General features: G+C 35.1%; 1 protein-coding gene across 1 annotated transcript; it reads right to left on the reverse strand.

Annotated features, from left to right (window-relative positions):
- Window positions 1–9,249: 9,249 nt before the first annotated feature.
- On the reverse strand, window positions 9,250–20,016 carry LOC107562089 (uncharacterized). Its single transcript, XM_016246653.1, has 8 exons — window positions 19,594–20,016; window positions 19,220–19,498; window positions 18,065–18,355; window positions 12,004–12,270; window positions 11,625–11,903; window positions 10,790–11,083; window positions 10,233–10,315; window positions 9,250–9,419 (listed from the first exon to the last, which is right to left on the reverse strand). The coding sequence occupies exons 1-7, from the start codon at window positions 19,919–19,921 to the stop codon at window positions 10,236–10,238; spliced, it is 1,818 nt and encodes a 605-aa protein (XP_016102139.1). The 5' UTR covers window positions 19,922–20,016; the 3' UTR covers window positions 9,250–9,419; window positions 10,233–10,235.
- Between the last annotated feature and the right edge of the window lie 4,711 nt (window positions 20,017–24,727).

A 24,727-nucleotide genomic window follows, 5' to 3' on the forward strand; every position in this document is an offset into this window, starting at 1 on the left:
TAATAAAACAATATAAATTTAAAATGCATTTAAAAAATATATCATTATATGTAAAATGCATCAAAACAAAAGTACATAAAAAGTATTAATATAAAATATAGAAAATACATTTACAATATGCATAATGTATAATATATGTATTTAATAATATTTATAATATATTTAAAAATATTTAAAAACAAAATTCAATAAAATATATTAATATTAAATGTATTTAAAATACATATAAAACTATAAAATATCTAATAAGAAATTAACATAAAACACTTAAAATATAAAAAATAAATAAATATAAAACTATATATAAAAATGTTTAAAAACAAGTAAATAAAATATTAATATGAACATGTTTAAAATGCATTTTAATATGCAAATTTATAATATATTTTTAAAGTATATTTTAAAACAAATCATATATAAAAAATCATATAAAATAATGTATTTAAAAACATAGAAATCACAAAATGATTAAAAATATATTGATAAACTAAATTATATATTACTAATTGCTAAAATTAAAAAAATAAAATAAAATATTGAAAAAAAAAAGAATTATCACACTAAAGTCACCCTTGTATTAATAATTAATAAGAAATAGTCTGCCTATGATAATTTGAGACGCTCTAATCCTCATTTCTCACACACTGAAGAGTGCAGACAGGAAGTGACTGGAGCTGTTAGCTGTCCTCTCATCTCAAGTGCTGAGGATTTCTGCTCTCTGACTTCCTCTCTAATTTCCATGTTGATTCATCTATTGTCATCAGTCTCATGACGGTTTGTTTACCCGCGTGTTTGTTTGTTTGTTTGTTTGTTTGATGGCAGATGTCGGCAATGACTTTCGAGTTTTGTCGCAGCTTGTCATCTTGTCGTGGATTACTGATTACTGTCATCCTCACGTCTACAGAAAACCAGAAAGCACATTATTAAATATTAATGTGCACAAAATAATATATATGTATAATAGGCATAATATAGAATAAATCTAAAAATAAAATCAAAATAATTTTCTCTTAAATAAATATATTTATTTTATATTAATACAATTCTAAGTTATATTTAACTAACATTTTAAACTTGAATTAAACAGCTTTAGCTATATATTTTTGTCAATTTTAGAATTTTTTTTCAAATCATAATTTTAGAAATTACTTATTTTTTGTCAGTTTTTAATTTTAACTTATTAATTTGATATTAGATAAAAAATACAGATAAAATAAAAAATATAGATATTAATAATTGTATATGTTATACTTTGTATTATATAGTGCAAAACATTATATAATACAATATAGAGATAATAAAAATTAAAAATAATTTTCTATTGCATTATTTTGCAAACACAAATTAATATAATTCTTAGTTAAATTTAAATAACATTTTAAACAAATTAAATTTAATTTAAATGTAAGATATTTTACATTAATTAACCAGTTTTAAAGATATACATTTTTGTCAATCTTATTTTTTTTTTCTTTACAAATATTAGTTACATAATGGCAATCCTAGCCCTGCATAAAATATGACCGAGACATGTTCTTGGTAGATTTAATGAGATTTACCCAAAATGATTTAATTCAAATGTGAGCCGGTGATCTTTCCTCACCAGAGCAGAAACTGTGAATTAAATTAGAGTTGACCTCGAAGTGAAACCAACAGCTGCATCTGAACAACATACTGAAGCTGCTTCAGTTGGTGTTGCTTTGACAAATACCTCTGGATCTACAAATACATCACATTTATTGGAACGGTGATGTATTTCCTCTCAGCATCACACTCTTATTTAGGAAAAAAACAAGACAAAAGGCCCGGCAGAAGCATCATCACAGTCCACTTCATCTTCCCGCGTTTACCCTCCGAGGGCACAGAAAGGCACGAGATTTAGCGGGAGTTAAGCTGAAACCAACGAGGAATCGCTTCTGAAAGCCACCAAATCATAACAAATGTTGGAGCCTCCTCGTGTTTGTTTTGTGCTTGTTGAAGTCTTTCTTCATTCGGCGATCGTCTTCACCGGTTTAAAGCTCATAAACACACATGAGGCTGTGGTCTATCTGCACATTTAAACTAAACAGTGACAATTCCTGTTTATAAGTTTGATGTGGTAAAGTTGTTGGAGATAACAAGTCATAAACACATTTCAAATAATCATTCTAATGCAATTATGCTACAAAAACAAACAGCAACTAAATCTGCACATTTCAATTAAACATTAAAGGAAACAAAAAATGCATTTGTAGATGTAATGTGGTAAAGTTAAGCATTTTAGTCATAAATGCATTTCAAAAGATTCTACCCTAATTTTACTACAAAAAACGAACAAACAAACAAAAAACGTGTCTGGAACGTTTCATTTGGATTTATAACAATCCTCACATTTGAATGAAACAAAAAATGCATTTGTTTATAGATTTGAGGTGGTAAACTTAGGCATTTTAGTCATAAATGCATTTCGAAATATTCAACCCTAATTTTACTACAAAAAAAAAAACCCAGAATGTTTCATTTGTTTTTAAAGTAACAATCTGCACATTTAAATTAAACGTTAAATTGAAGAGTTATAAATACTTTTCAAATCATCATTCTAATTCTACAAAAACAAACGGTGACAAAATCTGCACATTTGAATTAAACATTAAAGGAAACAAATAATGCATTTGTTTATAGGTTTGATGTGAAGTTGACCCTCAGAGGATTAAGCATTTATGTCACAGACACATTTCAAATGATCATTCTAACGTAATTTCACTACAAAAAAAAAAAAAGCAGCAACGTTCCTGGAACATTTTGTTTGGATCTAAAACAACATAATTAGTAGGAGTTAAGCTGGAACCAACAAGGAATCCTTTCTGAAAGCCTCCAAATCATGGGAAATGGAGGAGCCGATGGCCAGGCCGGAAATTAACCCACAAATCCTCTTTTAAATGACTAGTTCATTTAGAAATAAATGGTGTGTCTTCACTTCCTCACCCTGGTGTCTGTTTTGTGCTTGCTGGGACGTAATTGAACGAGTCTTTCTTCATTCGGCGACACCAGAGCACCTCGCGATCATCTTTCCCTGTTGAAAGCTCATAAACACACACGAGGCTGTTGTTTCGCAGCTGAACGAGGGTTTATGAACTCATCTGTACAGCAGAGACAGCAAAAGCCCATTTGTCTGGATTCATAATACATGTTGTGCAGTGAAGATCTATATATACCAGCCGTTGGCACCATTCTGCCACACTTCTTCACGTTTAATCTCTTGTACTCTTCACAAATGGCTTCTGACGGCAGTTTACGGCCTTGCAATCTGTTCACGGGTTCCTAGGTAATAAACATGTGTTTAATGATGGTTTGGTCACTGAAATGATAAATCAAATTAATCAAATACCACCCACCTTAGATGAGCTTGTGGTCCTTCATCTTCTTCTAGTTCTCTCTGATCTTTAACACAGCACTTGTTAGCTGTTCAGAGTTATTTTCAGTCAAATGTTTATTTTAGTCATGAAAACATCTTCATTTTATACAACCAGCATAAAAAATTATGAAACAATGTGAAAATACTGTAAAATGTAGCTTTGAAACATCATTATAATTAGGGATGCTCGATATTATCGGACCGATATCGGAATTGATGCGCGATATTATCGGAGTCTTTAACACAGCACTTGTTAGCTGTTCAGAGTTATTTTCAGTCAAATGTTTATTTTAGTCATGAAAACATCTTCATTTTATACAACCAGCATAAAAAATTATGAAACAATGTGAAAATACTGTAAAATGTAGCTTTGAAACATCATTATAATTAGGGATGCTCGATATTATCGGATCGATATCGGAATTGATGCGCGATATTATCGGACCGATATCGGAATTGATGCGCGATATTATCGGACCGATATCGGAATTGGCCGATACTGGCTTTAAAATGTAAATATCGGCACCGGCCCGATGTGAAAAATTATGCCGATATGTCTTGCCGATAAGAGAAATATACATTAACTCACATGTGCTCATGGGTATGCTAGCGATTAGATCACGTCATCAGTGTGGCTCATTCTTGAAGCAAAGTTTTGCCTGAATGGTGATTAGATTTACTGTTTTGGATCACTGCATTTAAACTGAGAATGCATGTACAGAGTGACGCGTTCGGTGTGTGATAGAGTAAACAGTAATAGCATGTGCAGCGCAGCCTCCCCAGGTCCTAATGCCCGTTCAGTAAGGAGTTTTAATTCCGTAGGGGGGTGCTGTTGGCCTACTTCTAATAAAATGAAAGCAAAATATACAAATAACATTTAAACTGTGTTTCTGATTAAATAAAGCAGAAATTTATGTCATAAATCATGAGTATGTTTTGATTTAAAGGTCAGAAGCTATAGCTTACAAGACTTTTAAAAAAATCACAAACATAACACTTGTAAAATAAATAATTTGATATATACTGATATATTCATTAATGTGTAATATGTTATATTTTTTTAAACAAATTATGAGCTCTAAAAGATATTTAGAATTTTTACAACTTTTGCTTTCGACCATCTACAAATGTTAAATCTTAAAATAAAATGTTAAGGTTACTGCTGCATCTTTCCGGGGAAAAAAATTGCAGCAATTAATATATAGTTTATTTATAGTTATTTTCAAAGCATCAATGTACTGTCATTATAAAAGAACTTCATTGTTGTCTATTTAATTCAACAAATAAGTTCTTGTTAAAAACAAACCAAAATGAAAAATAATTGCTTATAATTTCCACACAGGAGAGGCTTGGTGTTGTTTCCAAACACAATTAAATATATCGGTATCGGTATCGGCATCAACTATCGGCCAAAATTAGTTGAAAAATATTGGCATATCGGATATCGGCAAAAATGCAATATTGTGCATCCCTAATTATAATGTAATTTTACTACAAAAAACAAACAGCAACATTTCTTTTAGATTTAAAAATTTTAGTCATAAATACATTTCAATACATCATTCAAGCATAATTTTCCTAAGAAAAACCAAATGGCAAAGTTTCTGGAATGTTACGTTTGGGTTTATAATAACAATCTGCACATTTAAATTAAATGTTAAAAGAGTGAAAATGCATTTGTTTATAGGTTTGATGTTGTAAAGTTGCTAAACATTTTGCTCATAGATACATTTCAAAACATGATCCTGAAGTAAATTTACTACAAACAAAAAAAAACCCCGGCAATGTTTCTGAAACATTTTGTTTGGATTTAAAACAACATAATTTGTACATTTAAATGAAACGTTAAGTGTACCAAAGAAAAAATAAACAGATTTGTTTATAGATCTGATGTTGTATAAATGTTCAGAAAACATTGCAAAGCATATGCGAAAAAATGTCATAACTTTTCTGCAACATTACGAAAAGTATTACGTTAAAACAGCGTCAAGCATTAAAGTAGTTTAGGATAAAAACATTATCACAACCTGTTTACAACATAGTTATATGTTGTACCAATCATTAGCCATGCCCAGTTGGGTGTGGTCACATGATTATATAATTAAAACCCAATTATTTAGGGAGGTTTACACACTAGCATTTATATAAATCTGGTCCAATGAAACACGTACAGTGTCATCTTCACACATAGATTTGAGGCCATCGCTAAGTTGTTCATTAAGAGCCTTGATTTCCTCTTCCTGTTAAAACTCTCCAGGTGGTGACAGCCAATCAATGACAGCGATAGCTCTTAAGTCCAGATGTGTCAAAAAACACTTCACACCCAATCAAATTACGGCCGTGGGACGACACGAGAGCGGATTGAGTTCAGCTCGTAGCAGAATCGGTGTCATTTTATATTGTGATCATTGTGAGGTGTTTCAGAATGATTTCAGGTTCAATTTGTGAAAAATGAATTAGTCTATTAAATTTCAGCTCACCATCTGAGCCACACACATGAACGATGCCTCAAATTATCCTGCCGCACAATAGAAATCTGACAAACTCCAATAGACTTACATTAAAGGAGGGACTCAAGCTATATCTAGACACCAGAAGGGTAAGAAAACAACTAGCAACTACCCACAACCCACAACACCCTAGCAAATGAACAGCCACACCTTGGTAATCACCCAAAACATCATACCAACTGCCTAGCAATGCCCTAGTAACTCTACAGAGCACTGTAGATATATCCAGCAACCACCCATAAATCCTTGCTAATTATATAACAATTACTTAGCAACAGCCCTAAACACATTAGAAACCACCTACAGTAGTAATACCTTAGCAACCACCCCTAACACCCTAGAGACTGCATAGCAAATAGCACCAGTACAACAATACAGAACACCCTAGCCAAAGGCGTAGGTTTGATTTTAGCATTGGTGGCGATGTAACAGCAGACAACAGACATTTAATTGTTTAATCAAAATTATTGCTAGGGACAATTTAGTAGTCGCTGGATATTGGTAGGGACATGTCAAAAATACATACTAAAACTCTGCCCTAGCAATCATCAATGTAACCACCCATAAAACCCAAAGTGCATAACTATTCCTTGGCAAAAAAACATAACACCTTGGAAACCACATAGTAATACCCTAGCAACCACTTTTAATGCCCTAACAACTGTACAGCAATGCCCTGACAACTAAGAACCTCGTAGATACATCCTAGCCACAATGTAGCAATTACATAACATCCTAGCAACCACCTATGTAACCACCCATAAAACCAAAACTGCATTGCTATTCCCCTTTTAATACCCTAGCAACTACACAGCAATGATCTGATAACACCCTAGCAATGTCCTAGCCACAACATAGTAATGCCATCCTAGCTATTCTTTGGCACCAAACCACAACACCTGGGAAACCACCTAGTAACAGCAACCACTTTTAACACCCTAACAACCACCCTAATAATCTTCTAGCAACCAATATAACACTCTGCCACATGCATAGCATCACCGATCAATACAAAAGACCCTAGCAACCTCCTATGTAACAATAGTCAAGCAACCAGCATAGAAATTGCATAGCAACACCTTAGCAACGCCTTGGCAACCACAGGTTAATTAGGTGGGAAAAAATACATACCAAATCTCTGCCCTAGCAACCACCTATAAACCCAAAGTGCATAACTATTCATTGGAAACAAACCATATCACCTTGGAAAGCACCTAGTAATACCCTAGCAACCATCTATGTAACAATAGCCAAGCAACCACCATAGAAATTGCATAGCAACATCTTAGCAATGCCCTGGCAACCACAGGATAATTAGGTGGGGGAAATATATCTATTAAAACTCTGCAAGCTGTGTAGCAACCCCTAACAATACAGAAGACCCTAGCAACCACCTATAATAATACTGTAGAACCACAACAGAAATTGCACCCTGGCAGCCAGAGTTCAATTAGGCAGGAAAATCTCAATATTAAAACCTAGTTTCTGGCTGCCAAAAATTATATAAATAACATGACAGAACTGAACATCTAAAACTGTTGTGTTGAGGGAGCACATGCACGCGAGTGTAAGTGGTTGTTCTCCAGAGGTCAGAGATGACATTGTGAAGCTCCTCGAGCCACAGGATTGTTTGCAGGCCACTGGATGAGAGAAACTGAAGATGTAATTTGGGCTTGGAAATCTTCAGTGAGTCTCGGATGGAGCCCGTGGCGAGCAGCAGGGAGCGGGAGCGGGAGCGCGTGCGTGTGTGTGTTTACCCGCCAGGACGCTCATCTTCCCTACCTCTCATCGAGCTAATGGCAGCTGGAATCACACTGCAAGCGCTCGGGGCCCTGAGAGAGAGAATAAACCTGCTGAGAGGAGAGAGAGAGAGACCCTTGCTGTTTCAAACAAGAGGGCAGAGGAGGTGAGCCAAAACACACAGCGAAACCTGTTAATATTCCTCCCGAAGCTCCCCAGGCCTCACGTGTTGTGTCTCTTCATTTGCATTACCAAGAACAATATTTCAGTGGCGGTCACACCGGCCCCATGAGATGGAAAATACACGATTTAGGGTTTTATCATCTGAAACACAGGAGTTCAATTTTATGAGAGAAAGTGAAGTGATGGCAGGAGACCTGTTATATAATATACTACAAACTTAAACACAATCAGTAATCTGCATAATGCATTAAATCCTTGTGGAGAATATCTGCCTTTAGAGGCCCTTCGTAGGCCTAACTTGGGAACAGGAGCCCTCCGTGGGCTAAACTCGGGAACAGGAGCCCACTCTGGCCTGGATTCAGGGACTGGGAAGCGCTTACGAGGAGCTGGCACTAGAGGGTGCTCTGGAGGATCAGGCACAGCAAGGCGCTTTTGAGGAGCTGGCACAGGAGCGAACTCAGGGGCTGGAGCCTACACTGGAGTGAGCTCTGGGTCGGGAGCCGACAATGGAGCAAGCTTTGGGGCTGGAGCCGACCACCTTCTCCTTAGATTCCCCTCTAGGTTCGGGGTGAAAGGCATGGGTTGAGTGAGCCGTGGCCAGCGGGCTTAACATTGGAGTGGCCGGCGGGCTGGTTCTGGCTCAGGCCCAGACACTCACCAGACACCGGTAGATCGCTTCCCTCCAGTATAGTCCCTTGGTGTCTGGGAGGTCCATGGGGCGATGGTAGTTGGCCCCGAGCCAGAACAGAGAATTGATGGTGAAAGGAGAAAGGAGCGTCGATTTCCATGATTGCAGGGAGAAACAAACAGGAAGCAAAAAGACTTTTCAAAAAGAAAACAAAACGGGGAGAAGGGGTGCTGCTTACTTTTCTGTATCGGTCCGGTTTTCTGTCACGGTGTGCCTACGGTGAGGAGCGAGGAACGAGCAGGAGAATCAGGTAACAGTCTTTATTGAAATCACAGGAATCACACGTAGGACACGGGGATCGATGTTCAAAACCGGACAGAGAACTCAAAACAGGAAACATCTTAAATACACAAGACATGAGGAGGGAAAGACGAAACACGAACACCTGGGATTAATAAACATAATAGGAACAGGAAACAGGAAGGACATACCATGGACATTACCTGGAGCACGTGGGGGAGCAAAACACACACGAAACACTGAACAGAGTCTAACAGTACCATTATTAAATTATTGAAAGTTGCTTTATTTTTTTCAGCTTTATATCGTTTCTTTCAACCGTTTTAATGAAAAAACAATGAAAACTGCAAGAACTGTATTGAATTTTCAAAGTTTATTCTTTTTTTTTTTTTTTACATTTCAAATTGTAAAAGCCCTCAAACTACACATATTCAGTGAACTTAGAAATTGAAAAAAAAAAAAGTACTAAAAATATTATATATATATATATTTTCTTTAAAAACAAACCAAAACATGTTTTGGTCACACACGTGTGCTGGAAAGATTCCCAGTTATACTGAAATCTGGGAAAATAGCAGATGATTGGAGGAAACTCTTCAAAGATTTTTGTCACTGCAGGTCAGCTTTTGATTTTGACAGATTTTCTGCTCACACTTTGGTTTCTGCAAAGTAATGTCATATGGATAAAAAGGGGATATTTTGAATTACACCATTTAAAAACAAGCAAACTATTGTATTTATTTTTTTTACATTTTGAAAAACTATTTGAATCCAAATGAAATCTCAAACAGGTTATTCCAACTGACATGGTTACACGAGACTATGAATAAGAGCTGATTATTATGGTCCATGTATAGGCAGCTATTGAAGACTGGATTACACATTTAGTGCTTGATTGAACAATAAATTCTTTAAATATCACGTAGAGATCATTTATTAACGATATGTCTAAGTTCACACTAGCATTCAGAAGTTTGTCATCACCCAGAACTGTAACTGCAGTGATGGCTATTGAAGATGAGGCATTGCATTTTAATGTATTTCAATCATTCTGAATCAATTCCAGCTGTAAAAGTGATTTTCAACATTAGTGAAGCATTGGCTCTATTTAATTCCACCCTACTTGGATTTCTATTAAACAGACATTTTAATGAGAGACATTTTGCATTCACTTGCAAAAATTTGCCCAGAAACTTTAGGTTCAGTCGCAGAAGTTTTGCATTCCTCGAGAAAGTTTGCATTTGTTGATTTAATATAAATGCAATGCAATAAATAGTTAATCTTTTTCTTTACACTTAACAAGAAACTGTGCACTGTGCTCATATTCTGGGTTCATCTGTTTGCTTGTATATAGTATGCATCATCAATAAGGTGTATACTGAATTTAATCTTTTAATATCACTATGTAGTTCATTAAAGGGATAGTTCACCCAAAACATAAGCATAAAAACACTACACCTCACTATTAACAACTTACTCGTTAATCTTGATCACGAATCTTCTGGGTGGTCTTTGCCTTGTGCTCCTCCACACAAAAATACTGGTTCATCTTCCAGTTGTCTGGAGAAACAGGGAGGATATACAACAGGTAGTCAACCAAAATGACTGTTACCAGTGCGGCGGTAAATACAAACCAGTCACATGTGAAACTACTGAAGAAAACTACTGCAAGAGAATTTCAGTGCTGGAAATTAATTTATTCTTTGCTGAAACTTCCGCGTCTCATGGAGAGCGCAGGCCATGGTTGCTTGGCAACGGCAGACGCAACGGGAACGCAAGCTACAGAACGCTTTGGAAAAAAGAAGAAAGCGGCGCAGCCAGTGTTTTCCACGTGCTTTAGGCGTGACATGTGAACGGCCCCTTTTAGAGAGGTGTGCATTTCACCTTAAAATAAATAAAACAATGGAAAATGCAGGCGCCATCTTCTGGCGAGATGTGGCAATTCACTCGGCACAACCCTCACAGTGCATTATGGGTATTCTCTAGCCGCTGAGTACACCCTATAAACACTATACTGCACTATTAACAACTTACTTTTGTTACTAATGATCTCCTCCTCAGTCTTCTGGATGGTCTTTCCCTCGTGCTCCACCACACAAACATACCGGTGCTTCTTCCAGTCGTCTAGATAAATATTGAGGGTAGATGTCTTCTGGAAGGTCCCATCCTCATTTATTAGTGTCTCTCCAAGATCCACATCCTCATCGTGCTGCTGTCCATTTCTTAACCAGGTGATAGTCACTGCTGATGGGTAAAAACCTGTGGCATGACACTCCACTGGAGAGGAGGAATCCTTCTGTAACAGAGACACTAGAGGAGACACTTCCTCTAAAAAAAAAAAGAAAGAAAAAAGATTAAAATAAATGTGAGGGAAAAAAGTTTAATACTTCAAATTTATGCATAAGATCAACTCAAACATAAATGCAGCTATATTTAGTTTTAACCCATCGGTGTTTCTCATTTGGGAGTCACATTTTTGGTTTCATCAAAAGTGACACTTTTTTTTTACTATGTATGTATTTTTGTTCAATACAATTTTTGTATTTTATATTTTGTATTATGAGAGAATTTTATGGTACTCATATGTATGCAATAATTTATGCCATTTATCCATTGAAAATACATCATTTCTCAAATGTTTCCATTATTTTTCAATTAATGCAGTATTTTGGGTTAAAATACTAGGCGTTTAAAATCCAGTTTTACCATGAAGCTACAATTTTTTAAATTTCAAAATGTTACATTTTTCGGTCAAAAGTGAACGAAGAGCAGCAGAGGGTCAATGAAGCAATCGCACCAATGACTAATTTATTATAATACAAAATAATCTACTTGATAAAACAAAGTGAATTTCTTGAATACAAGCTACCTCTTTTCACTAAAGCCGCTTTCCCTAACATCAAGAAATATTTTATCCAGTCAACGCAGTCTTGTTCGTAGTATTGTTTCAGTAATTCAAGTTGTTCTCTGTCCTTGTTCCACTTCTGCGCTGTGATTATTCCCTGCAGTACAGGTGTGATGTATCTGAGCTCCTTCAGGTCTAGAAAGATGAAATCCTGTCCATCATAACCGTGCTGATCAAACCCACGTGATTCTCCAGTCTCATCATCCCACTCACATCCATACATCCTCTGATACACGTGAACACCTGAAGAAGAAAAGGAGGTGCCATAAGATCTGCTCTTTTTTTTACTGTAAAAGATAATTCTTTGACATTTAAAACTATGGCATAAAGTATTGTATCTCACCATGTGACTGATTGAATTGCTCCATTATAAAACGAATGTTGATTTTGTTGGTCTGCTGCACTCGTTCTCTGAACTCAGTGTATTCTTTAAATCTGTCTTCAGATGCAAACTCCTTCATCCAGTCCTGTTTGGGAATCAGCTTCTTTATCTCACTGTCATAATAATCAATCTGTTGTCCATCCAGTGCAGTTACAGCAGAAATATCTGGGAATCCTGCAACCGTCTGTCCATGTATTTCAGTGTAAAGTGTGATGAAGGTGTGCCTCTCTGAACAAACAACAAGACAAACACAGTTAAACACCACATACAGTGCCATAAATCAAATTACTGTTTGAGTCGTTCAGTTTTTTCTTTTAATTTCACATCACTACTTTTGCAGTTTCATCATAAACTAGATAATGTTTGTCAAGACAAACAGTAGGTTGACTTGAGAAAGCCTAGCCTGAAAGTTTGAAGTAGTTGCTTGAAATCTTGAAGATAGACAGAGAGACAGACAGACAGACAGACAGACAGACAGACAGACAGATAGATAGATAGATAGATAGATAGATAGATAGTTTTAAGTTTATAATAAGTAGTAATTTTAAAAGCTCAAAATTTGAAGGTTAAGTTTCTCAGACAGATGCAACTGTGTTCTTGTTGGTTGTATAGTGTTATGGTGTTATTAGTTGGTTGCTAGGGTGCTCAAGGTGATTGCTAGGGTGTTGCTAGGGTACTCTGGATGGTTGCTAGGGTGTTATGGGTGGATGCTAGGGTATTCCAAGTGGTTGCTATGGTGTTATGGGTGGTTGATAGGTGGTTGCCAGGGTGTTCTCTGTGTTTTTCAGTGTTATTAGACCATTGCTATGCGGTTGCTACGGTACTGTTGGTGGTTGATAGGCAGTTGCTAGGGTGTTTTGAGAGGTCACTAAGGAGTTATGTGTGGTTGTTAGGGTGTTTCCATGTAGTGTCTACATATTTGTAGTTGCTAGGTCTGCCATGTAGTTGCTAGCATGTTTGCTAACCTGTTTCTTGCATGTTTTAACACCTCACTAGCATGTTTATAACATGTTTGCATGTTTATAACATGATTTAACACATTACTAGGTTTGGCATGTTTCTAACATTGTTTAACAGACCGCTAGCATGTTTTAGCATGATTAAATGCACCACTAGTATGTTTAGATAGATAGATAGACAGACAGACAAACAGACAGACAGACAGACAGACAGACAAACAGACGATGATAGATAGACAGACAGACAAACAGACAGACAGACAGACAGACAGACAAACAGACGATGATAGATAGACAGACAGACAAACAGACAGACAGACAGACAGACAGTGTGGACAGTCAATCATTTAGATAAGATTCCAATTAGATATGCACAAAAATCAGATTTGGACTGACACTCTGAACAAGGCTTTAGTCAGAATTTTAGTCCCAGAAGAATAATAACTATAAGTTTAAATAGCATTTCAGTAGTTTTTTCACTAATTAGGCATTACTGAAATGCTTTAAACCCAAAACTCATCCTGTGAAAACGGTTTTGATATTGCATCACCATGGAAATGGTACTTTAAAACCTTTTTGCAAGCTCAATTTGGGATATCAACTTCAAATTTGGAAGATGATTTAATTAGACATAGCTACAGCTTTGCAATACCAACCTTAGGTCTGTATTGCAAAGTGTTCATGAATCTATGGATCTATGTTTTAAAAAAATGGGGGTGACAGTTAACAGGTTAATTTAAATTAAAATTATCATAATTTTAGTCATGCATATAGGACTAGTGTTGTCATGATTCCAAACTTTTGACTTCGATACGATACCTGACAAAAATATCTTGATAGATACTACTACTGAACCGATACATGACAAAAACCTAAAACAACTGGAAAAGCAACTGAATAATAGATGACCCACATGAAACTTATAGTTCGCTATTTGATCTATTAATTTAAAAAATGCCACCACACAGGGCTATGGTGAGCAACTATCAGTTTATGATATAGCTGATTCTACAGGTAAATAAAGATCTTTGAAACATTGGTAAGTTAACTAAAAGAATAAAGCCAAATTAGACTGTAATTATTGAGCTCAACTGCCCTGTCAAACGCAGATGGTGAAAAAGTTTACGTGTCACAAAATAAAGCACACTCTTTTGACTTACTGTATATTTGAGCTAGAGTTTGGAAATATGACTTAACTCTTATTTCACAATGAGAGTCATTTTAGTTCATGATGCAAATAAAAACATAGATGCAAATCACAAACAAAACGACATACATTAAAACAAAGACACGAGTGAAATAAACAGGTACAGTAGGTCTATTTAACAGTAGCACTGAAGTAAGAAATGATACACTGAATAAAGTAGTCAAAATGTAAAAATTAAATATTCATACATTGGTCTTATTAAAGCTACTGAAATTAGTCAGTCAAGATCAGTAAGTAATTTTTCTTTTATTTTGTTGTTTGATTAACATTATAGATACAGACAGAAAGTTTAGTCCCAGAAGAATAATAACTATAAGTTTAAATAGCATTTCAGTACTTTTTTCACTACACTGTGAAAAGATTACTGTGAAATTTACAGTAAATTGCTGGCAGCAATTGGCAAGTAAGTTGCTGTAATATATTCCACAGTATGCTGACTGTAAGTTTAATCCCAGTACAGTAACTTTGAGCAGTCCTGCACACTGCGTGGATGTATAATGTTTGGTCAGTGTTCATGCAGGGAGCTGAAGCAGAGCTGAACACACACTGTCCTGCTGTCGCATGTCGACACAACTCAGGAAATATGGCTCTTATTAAAACAATGCCATTCTTAAAGTATTATTAAAGTGTATTAGTGAAATGAGGAATCGCACAGTTTTTTAAAGCAGGGTATCGCAATACATTTTTAGTACCAGTATATCGTGCAACACTATATAGTACTAGACAAATAATAAAATAAAAAGGTACAAAATAAGTAAATCTAATATATAATATATAATAATAATAATAATAATAATAAATTGTTTTGTATATGAGAAAATTACATTAGGGTATTTTCAGGGATATTGTCGATAACTAAAAATATTCAAAACATTTATGCTAATTAAAATGAAGCTGAAATGAAACAAAATTGATAATAATTATAATATGAACATTAATTGAAAACCTGAAAATTAAAACCGTTGCCTGGCAATTAACTAAGTTTACATTGAAGCACTGGAGATAAATAAACATTAAAATAGCAATATTAAAATATTCAAACAACAACAAAAAATAATAAAATTACAAAAGCACACAATAAAATTACTTAAAAATGAAACTAAAATTATCAAGAAAAAGAAACATATAAAAATAAACACTGATTCAATAAATTAATAAAACTAAAGTAACACTGAGTTCAACACACGGAAGTAGCTGAAGGCCTTGCTGACAGAAATCTTTCTTTTTAACGACATGCCATTTTCTGTGGCTATATTCATGGCGAGAGCCAAATTTAATTATTCAAAGATAAAACTAAATTAGATATTTAAGATTTTTTTTTTCGTTCTAAAATCTATAAAACTAAATTTGGATTTACTTGGTTAGCTGACAGAGAATTCATCCCTAATTATTAATCGTTAATCTCACCTGAGTAAACAAAAGGTACGCAGATGAAGAAAACGATGACCTTCATTATGGACAAAAATCCATGCATTTGACTCTCAAATAAGCGTAGCTGTCAAAGAGCGCTGCAGACACTTTTCAAAAACTTCACCACATCCACAGGAAGAAGTGGTTACTGAGGGAAGCTGCAGGTCTAAATAAACAGTTTCAATACGGATGTTTAAGGAAGAAAGTTTTACTCACAAGTTGACCGCTTTATTCAGTAACCATTTTTTTCCAGACAGACATTCGATAATTTCTGTTAACACTTTATTTTGATACCCCACTTTAGACATTCTACTGACAGTTAGATCTAACACTAATATTCAGGTACGGAAATACTGCAGAAATTGAATGAAGTAATCAAACGTAAAATAACACTGGATAGTCTTCACTGTATAAATAAATACAGACAAGTCCTTACAGTTAAAGTTTCAAAAAGTGATTTAGTCAAGAGCAGTGAGTGACTTGCTCTTTGTCTTTTGTTGCTCTTTGATTAACATTAATGACACAGACAGCAGCAGGTTCATTAGGCTGCTGTCACTTTAAGACCTAATGCACATATCTAATACTGTTACACAAGCGGTTTCCTTCTCAACTGTTTACACTCATTTAAGACATAACCGACTGCGTTTGTAGGAATACTGGCCATGATGGGCGTTTTGACAATTTTGTGTGTATTAGAAACTTTTCGTGCAATACGCCGTGAAAAAGAACTCAGTAGTCGCGAGCTGTCTGAGAAGCGGTTTCATGTGTGCACGCTTTGGGTGTGTAGGTGCAGTAGACCGCACATATCCTCACAGAAACTGATATATGAAGTTACAGTCTCTGTGTGCTCATTTCCCAAAAGCAACTTCCATCCACAGTTATCTAACGATGCTTTTGGGAAACAAAACCCAGATTGGTGGCTGCAGCTTCAAAAGCACTCCAGTCAGTGCAGTCGAAGCAGGCTTGTAAATCCCACTCTGCTTCATTAGTCCATCTCTTTACAGTCCTTAGTACAGGTTTAGCTGATTTCAGCTTCTGCCTGTAGGTCAGTATAAGATGAACCAGGCAGTGATCAGAAAGGCCCAAAGCTGCCCATGGGAAAGAGTGATATGCATCCTTTATTGTGGTGTAACAGTGATCCAATATATTAGTCTCTGGTGGGACATTTAACACGCTGTCTGTATTTTGGCAGTTTACATGATTACAAATTATTAACACAATGGCAGTAAATTATTAATAATTGATAGATTCTCTCTCTAATTCTTTGTTTTTCTCTGTGATGCAGGATGTGATGCTTTTTGCCAGTCAAACCAAAAATACTTACTTGAAGTTAATATTTCAATAATTTAACATTACATTTGCATGCTCTCTGATGTCAGTTAATGGTCATACATTTATCCTCTTTATAACATTAATCACATTTCAATTAATCCCAAATCTATAAACAAATGATGTCAAAATAATCCAAAAGTGGTCAGAATACATTACCTAAAATTAGTAATCTTGACTACGATTTTTAAGTAATTTACCCAGCACTCTTTAAAGGCCATTTTCTTTTGAAATATTTACAAATGGAAAGACAAGATCACACACAGCAACACATCTGAGGCAGCTGCTATTAGCATGAGTTTCATATACAGACAGTATCTGGTTTGCATTTGCACCTTCATATCCAGTGTGGTTGGACAGACCCCACGTCACACATACTGTATGTTAGAAAGTGTTTCTTCTTATTCCTTCATGTCATATCTTGCCCAAGGCACCAAGTGAGCAAAAACTACAACTGATGCAGGTTTGTGACGTCCTTGTGGATATTATTTAACACTAAAACCGGTTTTGGTCCTGACGAATCCCAACTGGACTGGAATCTGAGGCCCGTACAGATGAACGGAGGAAACTCTTCAAAGATTTTGATCTGCTTGTCATTTGTTCGGACCGACTGCCAGCTCATACTTCACGGCTGCAAAGTAATATCGTACATATTCTTTGAGATTTTAATTCTGCTTGTGTAAATTCTGAGGACATTCCCATCATCCTACAACTATTGAAGCTGTTCACGGAAAAACTGTAAAAGTACTTACTTGTATACGTTGGATCGAAAGACAAATATACAGGAATAAGGAAACTCACAGACAGAAATATTTTTTTGAAGAATGCTTTTGTAAGTCCTTAAAAACACAAAAATTATTCTTAAAAAGACATACAATAATATACAGAAACAGCAATATAGGTCTGAAAAAAGTAAATGCAATGAATGATTTCGGTCTGTTCCTCAAACAAATCTATCATTTGACTTAAAAGGCTTGAAATACAGTGCACAAGTCATATTGACAAATTAAATAATACTTATTCTTGGCTTTTTCCAAGCTTGACGAACTTAGTCACTTTTATTATACAGTATGACAGAAGAAGAACTTCACAATATACCGCACTATTAATAACTTACTGTTGTTACTCTTGATCTCGTTCTCTCTCAGAATCTTCTGGATGGTCTTTCCCTCGTGCTCCACCACACAAACATACTGGTGCTTCTTCCACTCGTCTGGATGAATATTGAGGATAGATGTCTTCTGGAAGGTCCCATCCTCATTTGGTAGTAACTGTCCAAGATCCACATCCTCATCATGATCTTCTCTTTTTCTTAACCAGGTGATAGTCACTGCTGATGGGTAAAAACCTGTTGCATGACACTCCACTGGAGAGGAGGAACTCCTCTGTAACAGAGACACTACAGGAGCTACAACAACAAAAAAATAGTGATAAAATACTTAATACTTCCAATTTATGCAATAGACCAACTTAAACATAAACACAGCTACAATTTGTTTGAACGCTTCAGTGCTCCTCAAATGACACCTGAAATGTAACAGAAAAAAAGTAATAAATATCTGTTCAATTTTTTTTTTTTTTAGAGAGAGAATTTCATGGTACTAAATAATATTTATACAATACATTTTTCCATGGAAATAATTTCCCCCACAAATATGTGTAATTAATTTTTTAATTAATGCAGTATTTCAGGTTAAAATAGAGACTAGGCCTTAAAAATTCAGTTTTCTCATGAAGCTATGATTTTTTACAAAACATTTTTTGAAAACAAAATTTCTCAGTCAAAATTAACCAAAGAGCACCAGAGGGTTAATGAGGCAAAAAAACACCAATGACTTATTTATTATAGGGTAGAGTGGGGGAAATGCCTCCCTACTGTTTTTCACAAAATAACCACTAGATAAAGTCAAGATACATTTTTGTTGTAACTATGGACTGTGTTGACAAGAGTGATGTAGAAGTATTCATCGTGAAGCTCACATTGCTGGTGAAGCTGAGAGAGAACAGATTTCACAGGAAGTGATCCAATTTTCAGCGGTAAAAAAAAAGTGTTTTAAAGCTTGTTCTTTTGTAGAACACCAGTTATATATGATATGAGAATAGTTAGGCCTGTAGATTAGGAGTATGTGTTATTAAAGAAAAATATAATACTATTTTTAGAATTACATGTTTTTTCTCAAACCTAGTCTGTGGGGTCACGCTTCCCCCCAATCTACCCGAATCAAAAATAATCTACTTGTTGAACAAAGTGAATTTCTTGAAGACGAGCTACCTCTTTTCTCTAAACCCGCTTTCCTTAATGTCAAGAAATATTTTAACCACTCAACACATTCGTATTCGTAGTATTGTTTCAGTAATTCAAGTTGTTCTCTGTTCTTGTTCCACTTCTGCGCTGTGATTATTCCCTGCAGTACAGGTGTGATGTATCTGAGCTCCTTCAGGTCTAGAAAGATGAAATCCTGTCCATCATAACCGTGCTGATCAAACCCACGTGATTCTCCAGTCTCATCATCCCAATCACATCCATACATCCTCTGATACACATGAACACCTGAGGAAAAGAGAGAGAGGGCTTACTTGTATTTTTATTGTATAAGGTCATTCTTGACATTCTTGACAACTATAGTATAAAGTATTGTATCTCACCATGTGACTGATTGAATTGCTCCATTATAAAACGAATGTTGATTTTGTTGGTCTGCTGCACTCGTTCTCTGAACTCAGTGTATTCTTTAAATCTGTCTTCAGATGCAAACTCCTTCATCCAGTCCTGTTTGGGAATCAGCTTCTTTATCTCACTGTCATAATAATCAATCTGCTGTCCATCCAGTGTAGTTACAGCAGAAATATCTGGGATTCCTGCAACCGTCTGTCCGTTTATTTCAGTGTAAAGTGTGATGAAGGTGTGCCTCTCTGAACAAACAACAAGACGACATAAAGCTCTTAGACACCACATTAAAATTACTGTTTGCATGTTTCAGCATTTTCTTTTCACTTCATCAATACTTTTGCAGTTTCGTCATAAATTAGGCATCACTGGAAAGGTTTAAACTTAAAACTCATCCTGTGAAAACATTGTGTTACATTATAAACTGTACTATAAAACCTTTTGCGGGCTCAGTTTTTGTGATATATACTTCAAATTTGGAGCATCACTAGGTTAGATATACCGATATATTTTTATAGCAATTTTACAGTCCAAATTATTTTGTCAAACAAATTTCATATAAAATAAGTTCAGTACATTGGCTTTACTAAAACTTCTAGAACTGTTTTACTTGTTCATTTTTCAAGCGTTTATAATCTGCAGTGTCTTCTTTAAAAAGACCAACCTTGGGCCTGTATTTCAAAGCATTCTTGAATCTATGGATCTATGTTAACGGGTTAATTTGCATCCAAATGTTCATAACTTTAGTCATTCATGTAGGACTAGATAAAAAACAAATTTGATAAAAAGGGAGAAAATAATAATAATAAATTGTTTTATATTTGAGAAAATTAGAAAACACCACATGATTTTCTGTCAGTTCAACCAGGGATATTATCGATAGCTAAAACTATTAAAAGCATTTCTGTTAATTAAAATAAAGCTGAAATAAAACAAAATTAACAATAAATATAATACAAATATTAGTTGAAACTAAACAAAAAGGCAAAAAAACTGAAATTAGTTTACGTTGAAGCACTAAAATAAACACTTATTCAACATATTAATAAAAAATAAAGGGAAGTAGCTGAAGGCCTCACTGACAGAAAAATCTTTCTTTCCTTTTTAACGCCATGCCAGCTTCTGTGGCTATATTCACGAGAGCCTAAATATGGATTTACTTGATTAGCTAACAGAGAATTCATCCTTTAAATGATGTTATGAAATGAATCTCACCTGAGTAAACAAAAGGTACGCAGATGAAGAAAACGATGACCTTCATTATGGATAAAGATCTACGCATTTGACTCTCAAATAAGCGTAGCTGTCAAAGAGCGCTGCAAACACTCTTCAAAAACTTCACCACATCCACAGGAAGAAGTGGTTACTGAGGGAAGCTGCAGGTCTATATAAACAGTTTCAATACGGATGTTTAAGGAGGAAAGTTTTACTCACAAGTTGACCGCTTTATTCAGTAACCATTTTTTTCCAGACAGACATTCGATCAGTTCTGTTAACAGGTAGATCTAACACTAATATTCAGGTACGGAAATGCTGCAGAAATTGAATGAAGTAATCAAACGTAAAATAACACTGGATAGTCTTCACTGTATAAATAAATACAGACAAGACCTTACAGTTAAAGTTAGAAAGAGTTATTCAGTCAAGAGCAGTGAGTGATTGTCCTTTGTTATTTAGGTATTTACAGGCTGCTGTCACTTTAAGAGCTAATGCATGAATCCAATATACTGTTACACGTGCGTTATCTTTCTCAACTGTTTACACTCACTTAAGACATACAGTAACTGACTGTGTTTGCTTGAATGCTCGCCAGGAATGGCATTTTGACAATTTTGCTGCATCAGAAAGTTTACGTGCAATAAGCAGTGAAAAAGAACTCAAGGCGGATTTATGTGTGAGCGCATAGAAAACCATTTCTAAATTGAATTGAGTTCTTTTTTGCTTCTTTATTTGAATAGTTTAAAATCCCTTTAATGTTTACATTGGCAAGACTTAAAAACATGCACGGCTGATACATTCCGTTAATTGTCCTATTCCAGAGAGCACAGGTACGTCTGCAAGAGGTCTGTTAAAGATCTCTTCATTTGGAAAGCATATGCTGTGTGCAAACTGATAGACATCTTAAAGATGTCAGTTTTACATTCATTCTAAATCATAAGCATCTTAAAGACATCTTCTAAACATCTATTTGACATCTGAAAGGAAACGTACATCATGGAGACGTCTATTTGACGGTATTAGGTATTATTTTTAGAGTGTTTGCTCATCTGCAATACGTCTATAGGACGTTTCCTATCAGATGTCAAATAGACATTTAGAAGATGACTTTAAGATGTTTATGATTTAGAATGACTGTAAAACTGACATCTGAAAGATGTCTATCAGATGTTTGTACCTGTGCTATGGTTAAGATAACTAATAACAATCCAGTCACATACTATATTCATAATACTTTAGGAATTTCATGACTTATTGTCTGTACTTTCATTACCATCAAAGTACGTTAATTTCATGTGCTCTGATTATTCTTTTTTTTTAATGTGCAATTATACATCAATGACAAAATTAAACTTTCCTTAACATAAAATGTTTTTTTTTTTTTTTACCAAGTCAACATAAATTAACTGTATGATCTTTATACATCAAGTGAGATATATTTCCTCCACATTTGAGGTGAGAGACTTACAAATGTTTGAAATAAAACATAGGGATGTGTGGGGCGGAAACTAATGTGGGGTTAGTTGTTACCAGCCAAAATCACATTCAGTTTTGGGTAATAAAGAAAAAAGTATACACTGTAATTATAAAAAACAAAACCACATTTTTGTACTAGACAAGTGTGAAATTAATGTGGAAAAATTCTTCTAATTTATGACCAGTGTTTTGTTTTGCTCTCTCCTCTGCGCTTCCGCATTCGTCACTTCTCACAGTGTGATGTTGCTGATGCAGGGCCGGCATTCTGACGTAGAACATTTGTCTTGTTGACAAGCAGAGGAATGCACAATCATGCGTTGTGGTACTCTCGTAAACGCGCATCGAGGACTGACTCAGAAGAGAAGAAATTGTTGAATAAAGTCGTTATTTATGTTTTCTTTGTGCACAAGAAGTAGTCTTGTAGCTTCATAAAATTACGGTTGAACCAGATGTCACATGGACAATTTTAACAACTATACGTGCTACATTTCTGGGCCTTGAACATTGTAGTTCCTTTGCTGTCTATGCCTGGTCAGATATGTATCTCCATTTCTTGTCAGTTACATCAAAAATATAAAAAAAGTTCAACAACGACACCGGTAGGTTAAGTAACATCTTTCATCTAAAACGTCTGCTAGAAAGTGCACTATAGCATAGCATTACTATGGTGCTCAGCACCAACGTCTTTTGAATCTTTTCATTCATGAAGCTATAATTTTGAATATAATAATGACAAAAAGTGATATCAAATACATATAGTGCTGTGTTAATTAAAGGAACAGTGCATCCAAAATAAAAACTCATCATTTACTCACCATCATGTCAGTTTGGATTTGTTGTTTAGGCTTCTGGGTAAAAGTCAAATGCAACAAAATTTTCCTGACAGTATTAACAAGAAAACTATACCAGCGCATGGGTATTAGCATAAACCCATAAATAGTCATCTGCATAATATTCATGTCATGATGCATTCTGGGAACTCAAGATTAATCATATTTATTGGTGTGGACATCACAGCACCTGTCAAAAGACAAAACTTGACATGTTTTCTAACAACAGGGAACTCATACACTGCACACATACTAGTATATATACCCACTTATATGCCAACATACTCATATAATGAGAAAATCAGTGATGTTGCAGAGTGAATATATGAGCCTGTATGCAAAGCTATGTGTGCTGGTGATTACAAATATTAATTCATGTTAAGTCTTTTTTTCTCTCAGGTACCGAGACAAAAAGTCTAAATTGTGAGATAAAAATTTGTTTTTAGATGCCTCTCCCATAATTACTTTACAGAACAATTCATATATACAAGTCATATATTTATAAATGTTGCTGGTGTTTCGTGTACAGTATCAGAATTTTTACAGGAATCAGATGTTTATTATTATTTTTTTAGCTTTGTTTTTATAATTTACAAAAGCAACCCATCAAACAAATAAATGTTCTAGTGAAAACTGTAAAATACTAAAGGAACCGTTAAATATTTATTAGTGCTGTCAAAATTAGCACATTAAAGCATGTGATTAATTATTTTTTTCAGTTTAACGCGTTAAAAATATTTTACGCAATGAATGACTGGTCAGAGCTAGGGTCACCTCACTCACAACTGCTGCTTCTGTCTCTTTTTTTCTTGACAAGAATTGCGTTTATTTAGACGCAGCACGTCTTTACGACCTCAGCAAACGGGAGACTTTTCAGGCGCTTCAATTGCATGCACAAATGCAGCAGTGCACGCTGTAGCCTGTATCATTTCATATTAAAATGCAAAGAAACTGCGTATGCAATGTCATAATTATTAGGGCTGGGTAAAAAATATCGATATCAATCGATTCTCATTTTTACGGAACGATATCGATTCTTAAATCCAAGAATCGAGTAGTCTCGCCTGTTTTCAGTTAATGGACGGAACGTTGAAGGGCACTTTCCATCCAATAAATCGCAATAAGCATTGTGCTTTGTTACTTTTAATATGAAACAAAGTCTCAGATTTCAAATTCTGTCCATTGTATTGCAGTATTCAAACAATAAATGTCATTTTGGCGCCGTTTAATGTGGAGATCAACAGACGCAGCAGCGCGAGGCACACGTGAACTGATCGTCTCCTCCACATTAATACCAGCTTCAGCACAAAATAAACATGACTAAACATCCGAAGGCAAGTTAAAAGAAAGAGTACAACTTTACAATCCATATCCTGTCTCATGTAATCAATCAATCAGTGTTTCAGCCACGCAAAGACGTCAATACCATAAACTCCCATAAACCATAACCATAACCGTGACCAGTGTTGGGGGTAACGCATTACAAGTAACGCGAGTTACGTAATCAGATTACTTTTGTCAAGTAACTAGTAAAGTAACGCATTACTTTTTTAATTTACAAGAAAATATCTGAGTTACTTTTTCAAAA

The sequence above is a fragment of the Sinocyclocheilus grahami genome, unplaced genomic scaffold (genome assembly GCF_001515645.1).
Source record: "Sinocyclocheilus grahami isolate Dianchi unplaced genomic scaffold, SAMN03320097.WGS_v1.1 scaffold805.1, whole genome shotgun sequence".
Classification (NCBI taxonomy): domain Eukaryota; kingdom Metazoa; phylum Chordata; class Actinopteri; order Cypriniformes; family Cyprinidae; genus Sinocyclocheilus; species Sinocyclocheilus grahami.

What these genes read in the sequence shown, in the direction of transcription:
- LOC107562089 (XM_016246653.1), bottom strand. Translation starts at nt 19,921, where the DNA reads ATGCAAACAGTAATTTTAATGTGGTGTCTAAGAGCTTTATGTCGTCTT. An exon ending in AGCGGGTTTAGAGAAAAGAG is followed by an intron (nt 18,356 to 19,219) that starts GTAGCTCGTCTT and finishes TTGTTGTTGTAG; the next exon opens with CTCCTGTAGTGTCTCTGTTA. An exon ending in CGAGATCAAGAGTAACAACA is followed by an intron (nt 12,271 to 18,064) that starts GTAAGTTATTAA and finishes TTGTTTGTTCAG; the next exon opens with AGAGGCACACCTTCATCACA.